General features: G+C 45.0%; 1 protein-coding gene across 1 annotated transcript; it reads right to left on the bottom strand.

Moving 5' to 3' along the window:
* Window positions 1-3,488: 3,488 nt before the first annotated feature.
* On the bottom strand, window positions 3,489-9,976 carry LOC109873582 (T-box-containing protein TBX6L-like). Its single transcript, XM_031808749.1, has 9 exons — window positions 9,956-9,976; window positions 8,848-8,941; window positions 6,732-6,876; window positions 6,338-6,440; window positions 5,319-5,483; window positions 5,042-5,188; window positions 4,848-4,924; window positions 4,326-4,553; window positions 3,489-3,963 (listed from the first exon to the last, which is right to left on the bottom strand). Exons 1-9 carry the CDS (start codon window positions 9,974-9,976, stop codon window positions 3,489-3,491), a joined length of 1,455 nt encoding a protein of 484 aa, XP_031664609.1.
* Between the last annotated feature and the right edge of the window lie 201 nt (window positions 9,977-10,177).

A 10,177-nucleotide genomic window follows, 5' to 3' on the forward strand; every position in this document is an offset into this window, starting at 1 on the left:
TTTTTTTTACTAGGCAAGTCAGTTAAGAACAAATTCTTATTTTCAATGACGGCCTTGGAACAGTGGGTTAACTGCCTGTTCAAGGGCAGAACGACAGATTTTGTACCTTGTCAGCTCGGGGATTTGAACTTGCAACCTTTCGGTTACTAGTCCAATGCTCTAACCACTAGGCTACCCTGCCGCCCCGTATACCAAATGCTTTTGTCTGATTTTAGACCCCATCATAGCACTGAGACTGCACTCGTGAAGGTGGTAAATTACCTTTTAATGGCGTCAGACCAAGGCTCTGTGTCCTCGTGCTCCTAGACCTTAGTGTTGCTTTTGATATCATGGATCACATTTTGACATTTGTCCTCTGACAAATCAACTGTAAATTTTGGTGTTCCTCAAGATTCCGTTTTAGGACCACTATTGTTTTCACTATATATTTTATCTCTTGGTGATGCCACCCGGAAACATAGTTAGCTTTCACTCCTATGTGGACGATACACGGCTGTACATTTCGATGAAACATGGTGAAGCCACAAAATTGCCCTCCCTGGAAGCCTGTGTTTCAGACATACGGAAGTGGATGGCTGCAACTTTCGACTTTTAAACTCGGACAAAACAGCTTGTTCTAGGTCCCAAGATACAAAGAGATCTTCTGTTGAATCTGACAATTAATCTTGATGGTTGTACAGTCGTCTCAAATAAAACTGTGAAGGATCTCTGCGTTACTCTGGACTCTGATCTCTCTTTTGACGAACATATCAAGACTGTTTCAAGGACAGCGTTTTTTCCATCTACATAACATTGCAAAAATCTGAAACTTAATGTTAAAAAATGATGCAGTAAAATTTATCCATGCTTTTGTCACTTCTAGATTACTTTCCGGCTACCCGGATAAAGCACTAAATATACTTCAGTTAGTGCTAAACACGGCTGCTAGAATCTTGACTAGAACCAAAAAATGTGATAATATTACTTCAGTGCCAGCCTCTCTACACATGCTTCCTGCAGGGCTGATTTCCAGGTTTTACTGCTAACCTACAAAGCATTACATGAGCTTGCGCCTACCTGTCTTTCCAATTTGGTCTTGCCGTACATACCAACACGTATGCTATGGTCACAAGACACAGGCCTCCTTATTGTCCCTAGAATTTCTAAGCAAACAGCTGGAGGCAGGGCTTTCTTCTATAGAGCTCCATTTTTATGGAATGGTCTGCCTATCCATGTGAGAGACGCAGACTCGGTCTCAACCTTTAAGTCTTTATTGAAGACTCAAGCATTTCCCTTCACTCGCATTAACATCTGCTAACCATGTGTATATGACAAATACAATTTGATTTGATCTCTTCGGTAGGTCATATGATTGAGTGTAGTCTTTTGCCCAGGAGTACTATTATTTGACCATGCTGGTCATTTATGAACATTTGAACATCTTGGCCATGTTCTGTTATAATCTTCACCCGGCACAGCCAGAAGAGGACTGGCCACCCCACATAGCCTGGTTCCTCTCTAGGTTTCTTCCTAGGTTTTGGCCTTTCTAGGGAGTTTTTCCTAGCCACCGTGCTTCTACACCTGCATTGCTTGCTGTTTGGGGTTTTAGGCTGGGTTTCTGTACAGCACTTTGAGATATCAGCTGATGTACGAAGGGCTATATAAATAAATGTGATTTGATTTGAGTGTGAAGGTGAATGGAAAGGCTCTGGAGCGACGAACTGCCCTTGCTGTCTCTGCCTGGCCGGTTCCCCTCTCTCCACTGAGATTCTCTGCTGTAACCCTATTACAGGGCCTGAATCACTGGCTTACTGCTGCTCTTCCATGCCGTCCCTAAGAGGGATGCGTCACTTGAGTGGGTTGAGTCACTGACGTGACCTTCCTTTCCTGGTTGGCGCCCCCCTCGGGTTCGACCCGTAGGGAGATCTTTGTGGGCTATACAGGGCCTTGTCTCAGTGTAGTAAGTTGGTGGTTGAAGATATCCCTCTAGTGGTGTGGGGGCTGTGCTTTGGCAAAGTGGGTGGGGTTATATCCTGCCTGGTTGGCCCTGTCCGAGGGTATCGTCGGATGGGACCAGTGTCTCCCGACCCCTCCTGTCTCAATATTTATGCTGCAATAGTTTATGTGTCGGGGGGCTAGGGTCAGTCTGTTATATCTGAAGTATTTCTCCTGTCTTATACGGTGTCCTGTGTGAATTAAACTATGCTCCCTCCAGTTCTCGCTCTCTTTCTCTCTTCTCTCAGAGGACCTGAGCCATTGGACCATGCCTCAGGACTACCTGGCCTGAAGAGTCCTTGCTTTCCCCAGTCCACCTGGTCGTACTGCTGGTCCAGTTTCAAGTGATCTGCTTGCTGCTTTGGAACCCTGACCTGTTCACCGGACGTGCTACCTTGTCCCGGACCTGCTGTTTTCAACTTCCTCTCTCTATCGCACCTTCTGTCTCTAACTCTGAATGATCGGCTATGAAAAGCCAACTGACATGTACTCCTGAGGTGCTGACCTGTTGCACCCTTTACACCCACTGTGATTATTATTATTTGACCCTGCTGTTCATCTATGAACGTTTGAACATCTTGGCCATGTACTGTTAAAATCTCCACCCGGCACAGCCAGAAGAGGACTGGCCACCCCTCAGAGCCTTGTTCCTCTCTAGGTTTATTCTTAGGTTCCTGTCTTTCTAGGGAGTTTTTCCTAGCCACCGTGCTTCTACACCTGCATTGCTTGCTGTTTGGGGTTTTAGGCTGGGTTTCTGTACAGCACTTTGTGACATCGGCTGATGTAAAAAGGGCTTTATAAATACATTTGATTGATTGACATATTTACATGTGTTCCTGGCCTGTCCTCCTGTGGGAGTGAAGGACTCACCTGTGTCCCTTTGTATCTCTCTGTCATGTTATCCCCCGTTCTGCTGGCTCACAGTCTAATGTTGCCCTTTGGAAGTCTAAATGGGTAACATTGATGACCCTTCGTGTTGGAACCACTTGTGGCTTGTGAGAAACCTCTTAAGAGTTGTCATATTAACAGTTATGATGTAGAGAACTATACCGATATGGGAATCTTATTATTATTTATTTTTGGATATCATGATATCCTTTTGGTCATAATCTGATCTCAATTATCATCACTTTGATAAGTAAACAAACAAGCATACGCACATCACATGCGTAATACAAGCATGAATGCCCACAAACATTTGAATGCAGTTCATATGGAGCACCAGGCACAGTATGAGGAGGCTCAGTCCATTACGTCCAGTATATAGCTCAAATAGCCTTCAGCTATTTCTGCTAAATAGGACTGCAGCTCTGCATAGACTTGGAACAGAAAATTGCACACACTTCTCTTGACACACATGTCCATAGCAGAGAGCAATTTTTTTTTAAAACACACTTGACGATATCTTGGTTTGGACCTCGTGCACAAAGATCATAGGCTCTCACTTTTCTGAAATGTCACAAGTAGCTTTGTTCACAGAATGAATCTCAGCTCCTTCCCTTTGTGAGTCAGAGTCAGCTATTCTGATCATTATCCAAACTCAAGTACTGGCTCCAGCTCCACTCTGCCTCTGTGTTGCCATGGTGATGGACGCTGCGTTGGTGGGTGCCGTGGTCTACAGTCAGTGTTTGACTGGTGAAGAAGGGCAGGTGGTGAGTCAAGGACTGTCCAGGGTACTGTCCTGTACCACCCTCACTCCACTGACCCATGCCCTGGTTAGTAGTGTAGTGGCCATAGAGAGGGTAACTGTAACCCAGGTACCCAGGGTAGGTTTTGGAGGACGTGGGCAGATGGACAGGGGACATTCTATAGTCCTGGGGCATAGCTTGAGCCAAGGGGGTGTGTCCCATGTCCCTGACAGGGCCAGGACTGTTAGTCTTGTGCCCAGGGACAGTGGCTACATCACGGAGGTGAGACTCATAGCTGCGCCTGCCTTTGCAATCCTCCACTACAGAAGATGGAGATGGAAGTCTGCCATGCTCAACAGATCTGGAGAAAATAAAAATATGTAGCGGGTTACTAATATGTCATCAACCCACATACAGTATGTGAACTCAAACACTCGCTGACTCAAAGTGTCACTTTTAATTGCACAGTATGGAGGTGTAGTCTGCACCATAGAGTGCCTGTTAAGTATAGCACTGAGTCACTGAGTTTTCTATTGGCATAATGGGTCAGGATTCTGCATATGAACCTGTGTGGGTGTGCAGGCTGTTAGAGTGGGGATTCGCCTGTATGTTGGGTTTCACCTCCAAAGAATGAAAGTCAAAGTATGCTTTACAATCTAGTTTATGATGCTACAATGTTGCGATTATACATGCATGCGTGTGTGCCTGGTGGTTGTACAGTACCTGCATGGTTGGGAGGACATAGATGCAGGGCCAGGCACCATCTGCTCCTCGGTGCTGTAGTCCTGTCTGTGGTCGTGGAGCTCCAGTAGTTCAGTGTGCAGGCTGTGGCTCTGGGACGGGTCTTGTTCTATGGCCCAGGGGGAGAAGAGATCCTCCTTAGCCGACACCATGTTCTCCGTTGTTCCCGAGGTTATCCCCCGTTCTGCTGGCTCACAGTCTAATGTTGCCCTTTGGAGGTCTAAATGGGAAACGATTGTGGATCAATGAGACTGCCTATAGGCCTACGGACTGGACAACCTTTGACATTATACAGATCTGATCAGTCTAATCTTACTGTATAGAGTTAAGATCCACACCTGAAGGACTTTTGAATTCTGTTTCTCTGTCTTGTTTGGCTTTCTTTGAAGCATTTCCAGAACTCTTGTTGGATCGACACCTATATAAAAAAAGTCAATAAAAAACTTGTAAAGCATATCTCACCAACTCACACGCACGTAGTGTTATAGTTCTATTGATCCCTACCTCTTGCTATGAGTACGGGTGTTCTCCCCTTTGAATCCTTTAGCAAATGGGTTGTGGTCAATCTTCAGTTTAGCGATCTGAAAGCAGGAGTGGAGATGAAGACATCAGATTGGGTTACACCCATTCCCAAAGAGCAAGTTAATTACGTGGCTACGGCGTTTGCATGTGCTTAATACGTGAGTTGATAGACGGACCTTAGTGTTCTGGTAGGCCGTGACTGCAGTGAAGGAGGTCTCAGGGAAGGAGAAGTAATGGAAGTGTCCCCAGCGCACACTGTGCAGACTGTCAGCCTGGACCACAGAGAAGCGTGGGATGTAACGATGCATAGAGTGCAGGATGATCTGAGGAGAGAACAGACACCACTAATGAGTCGACTAATAACGTTGTTTACAGAAGTGACAGCTGTCTACTCTCAGACTGTGAGAGGTTGCTGGCTGGGGATCCAGTAGAGAGGAAGATACGTGTTCTTACATGGCCGTGCTGGTCCAGTGTGTGGTTGGTGAGTTTGAGCTTGAGAAAGGACACTGATTGTTTCATCCAGTAGGAGCCCGGGGTGGGGGAGTCTGGATGCACGTACGTCCGACAGGGGAGCTGGGGCTCGGCTTTCCCAGCCATGTCCCACTGGCCTTTATTCCACTACAAAGAGAGAGAGAAGGGGGGAGGGGACGGGCGTTACTCAGGTGTGAAACGAACCACAAGACAAGCCTCGACACGTAGACGCTCCACAAAAACTCACATACCCCCAGTCTTTACAATGATGTATATAAGGAATCTGTGGTGCATATTATTGCAAGCTTGAACAGTATCCTATAGGTATGTATATAATTGCGTATAATCTACCAACATATATACATGAACTGCTATAGCAAAGGAAAAACACTCCCCTCTCTCTCTCTCTGGAGCATATGGTCAAAAGCAATGTGTACTGAGGGAAGGGCCAGTGGATGCATGGAGGGGGTATTGCTCCCCATTCACTTTGATTGGAGCGGGGGGGGGGGTTGTTAAATGGCCGTGGCTGAACCTCCAGCCGGGGGTAGAAAAACAGGATGTAGTAATGGTCTTTGATATGCAGTGTGTGTGGTGAATGGCTGGGTGTGGGCGGGGCACCGTCTGGACTGTATGCTGGATGCAGACTGACTGCAAGCTTGTCTTCTACTTCACCTCCTTATGTTTCCTTTTAAAACAATGCCTGGCTATATTCCAAACTGTGACACATTTAGCTTATCTAATTGGAACTTTCCCAATAGAAATGTATTGTAATGTGTGTGTAAGACGTGATATATTAATCAAATGTATTTTCAATTAAATGCATTATCAATCAAATGTATTTATAAAGCCCTTTTTACATCTGCATATGTCACAAAGTGCTTACGCAGAGACCCAGCCTAAAACCCCAAAGAGCAAGCAATGCAGATGCAGAAGCACGGTGGCTAGGAAAAACTCCTTGCAACTGAGGCATTATATAAGGACGGTGGACATGTTGTTTTTACCCTGTATCTGGAGTTGTCCACCGGAACCATTTCCACCATGAGGACATAGTTGGTATAGGGTTGGAGTCCAGATAGACTGACGTTGCAATGGGGAAACATCCTCCTGATACATACAAATCCACACTAATTGTATTATCCTCTCAATTCCTGATCACAACTCTATGCGCTCTCTTAGACAAAGCATACTAGCAGCAGATACAGTTTGACAACGTTGGTAAAGCTACAATATTGGTAAAGCTACAATATTGGTAAAGCTACAATATTGGTAAAGCTACGATATGGCATGAAATTACGGGTGAAATGTACTTTGCAGTGAACACACCATAGCATAGAATGTGTTTAGGAGATTTACGCAGATCAAAAATGATGATGAAGGATATAACAACAATTGTACCGGCCATGTTTGGTGATTATCATCTCCGTCCCCAGGTTGTGGAAGGACTTCCAGAGGTCAGCCTTTTCCAGGGTCATCCTGACGTTGCCTTGGTGGTAGGGTTCAGCTGTAGGGGGGGACGGGGTCATCATGTTGGGCCTCGGCTCTGGAGAGAGAGACGGGGACATGGAGCCTTACAGAGTGGACCAGTGCTGGAGAAACCCTTTGTACACAGGGATTTCCACAGACAATGCAGCATTTCAACTATGCAATAGACTTGCTGTTACTCTCTGGCTAGACCCCTGACGGACGTAGCAAAGGTTGAAAAAGTGATGCTTACCAGAGATATGCTGCATTGCCTGCACGGTTCACCACAATGGTCAAAGAGAAGAGAATTCCTTATCCAAATGTGTGCGCTGATATCGCTGCTGTCAGACCCACATCCCTGTGAGAATACTGTGAGAGGAGCTGTGGACTTAGTGGTGGTCCTTGGATCATGAAAGGTTTCCTATCAATATCAAGACTTTCCTTTCCATATCCTTAAACTTGTTGAGTTAGAGGGGCTGACCTCTGGAGTTCATTGGTCAGCCCAGAAGGGGAATGGCCCGTGAGGGCAAAGTGGGTGTGGTTACAACAGAGTGGTGTGCCTGGTTTCGAACCTTTGAAGTGTCAGACAAGAGGGTGGGAAATGGAGTGGGTGGGCACACTGTGGTGCTGTGAAGAAATAGCTGCCTGAACGTGACCTTTTGTTTCTAGAAATCACTGTTTAAAAAAATATATGTATATTTTCCAAATAAACTAATGTACCTTTATTTAACTAGGCAAGTCAGTTATTTACAATGATGGCCTACACCAGCCAAACCCGAACGACGCTGGGTCAATTGTGAGCTGCCCTATGGGACTCCCAATCACGGCCGGTTGTTAAACAGCCATCCCTAACATTGAGTGGCTGCTGCCAACATACTGACTCAACTCCAGCCACTTTAATAATGGAAAAATTGATGTAATCAATTTATCACTAGCCACTTTATATTATATAATGTTTACTTAACCTACATTACTCATCTCATATGTATATACTGTACACTGTACCATCTAATGCATCTTGCCATCTTGATGTAATTAAATGTATCACTAGCTACTTTAAACAATGCCACTTTATATAATGTTCTCATACCCTACTTACCAATCTCATATGTATATACTGTACGCTATACCATCTACTGCATCTTGCCATCTTGATGTAATGTATCACTAGCCACTTTAAACAATGCCGCTTTATATGTTTTCAGACCCTACTTTACTCATCTCATATGTATATACTGTACTCTATACCATCTACTGCATCTTGCCTATGCCGTTCGGCCATCACTCATTTATATATTTTTATGTACATATTCGTATCGATTCCTTTACACTTGTGTGTATAAGGTAATTGTTGTGAAATTGTTAGCTTACTTGTTAGATGTTACTGCATGGTTGGAACTAGAAGCACAAGCATTTCGCTACACTTGCATTAACACCTGCTAACCATGTGTATGTGACAAATACATTTGATTTGATTTATTTGTGATACAGCCTGGAATCAAACCAGGGTGTCTGTAGTGACGCCTCAAGCACTGAGATGTGGTGCCTTAGACCGCTGCGCCATCAAGGAGCCTCATTTACATTGACCCCCCCCATTTGTTTTGTTTTTACACTGCTGCTACTCGCTGTTTATTATCTATGCATAGTCACTTCACCCCCACCTACATGTACAAATGACCTCGACTAACCTGTATCCCCCACACATTGACTCGGTACCCACTGTATATAGCCAAGTTATTGTTATTTTATTGTGTTACTTTTTATTACAATTTTTTACTTAGTTTATTTGGTAAATATTTTACTCAACTCTTTCTTGAACTGCCCTGTTCATTAAGGGTTTTAAATGGGTGAGCGGGGGGGGGGTTGAGTTATCTCTGTCCTTGACAATGGGAGGCAGTTCTGGCTAATCATGGCCGATGGGCCCCCAGGCCTGGAGAGGTGCCGTATGGGGCCTAATGGGGCTGGCACAAGTGGCCTGTTAGCCTGAAAGGACAGAGGGAGGGGATGGGGGGATGGAGGCTCCAGGGTTTCTGATGTGTGATAACCCCACCGCAGGGCCCTCCATTCTGGCTGCTCTGATCCCGTGCGGCCCCTGTCTGGGTCTGGAGCACCCTCCTGATCCCCGGCTGAGATCCACACACATGCTAAACACACCCAGAGAGCAGTGAAGGAGTGACGGTCACACAGCCCAGGCACATCCTTTCTGAATTTCAGATGCAATCATCATTGAGGTTTGAGAGGACTCCAGAAGTTGGGTTTGAGTCTGTGTTCTGCATACTGTATTTGTGTTAATTACTCTGATAAACTATTACTGCACTGTTTTTGAGCACATGCCATGGCCCAGATTGGTGAAGAAGTGCTTTGAATAAACATTGTTTAGATTCTGAATAGGTTACTGGGTCTGTGTGTGGACATTGTATGCAACACTTTTCATAGCACAAGGCCTTTGTGTGTGGTAGCTTTAGTGGCTATTGTCTCAAGAGTTAGTATAGGGATATAATTCAATTCACACAGTGCTAAATGGAATATCTCATAGGGATACAACAGAGGACGTATAACAAATGCATGACACAAACTTTGTATGTCAGTGTGAAACTCATTGTTGCAGAAGGCTTAGTATCTCTGTTCGACTTTGCACCTTCAGCTTTAAGAATGTTCCAGATGGGAAAACCAGGATGACTCAGGCAGGCCTAAATACTCAGGTAAAATCAAGGTGTGTTTGTGTGCGTTGTACAGTAGCCCCGGAGAAGCTGAAGCACATCGGAGTGTTCAATTAAGCCCATCTCCTTTCCAGACTGACATGCAGAGACATGTCCCTACCGCCTAGATCAACCTCAGCCTGGAAGGTGGAATTCTGTCGGCCTATGTGCCTGAAGTGTAGGTTTTCCAGATGACCTTTGCAAAAATGGTTACACTTACATATCTTTTGTGTTGGGACTGTTTCATGTCAAAGAAGTTAGACATTAGCTTAATAAAGCGATAGGCCAATATACCACGGCTAAGGGCTGTTGTTAGGCATGACGCAACGCTCGACTTCATCTCAGGCCTAACAACACCTGTGCCAATACATCCTTCAAACACCGGCTTCTCTGGCATTCTCTGGTCTCTTCAGATGAAGTTTCTCTGCTGCAGTGGGCATCTCTGTGGGACGAGCTCACCCTGGTGGATTCTGGTTGCATGGCAACCTATTGGGCTCAGCTGCTTCTGTCTCCCCACACATGCAATTCTAATAATGTGGAAAATAATCTGAGTCACTCAACAGATAAGAACACGTTGAACCACTAGAGGGTACTCTAATTTCTCCTATAGATTATACATTGATACTCTAATTTCTCTTATAGATTATACATTGAAACTCTAATTTCTCCTATAGATTATAC

The sequence above is a fragment of the Oncorhynchus kisutch genome, linkage group LG29 (assembly GCF_002021735.2).
Source record: "Oncorhynchus kisutch isolate 150728-3 linkage group LG29, Okis_V2, whole genome shotgun sequence".
Lineage (NCBI taxonomy): Eukaryota > Metazoa > Chordata > Actinopteri > Salmoniformes > Salmonidae > Oncorhynchus > Oncorhynchus kisutch.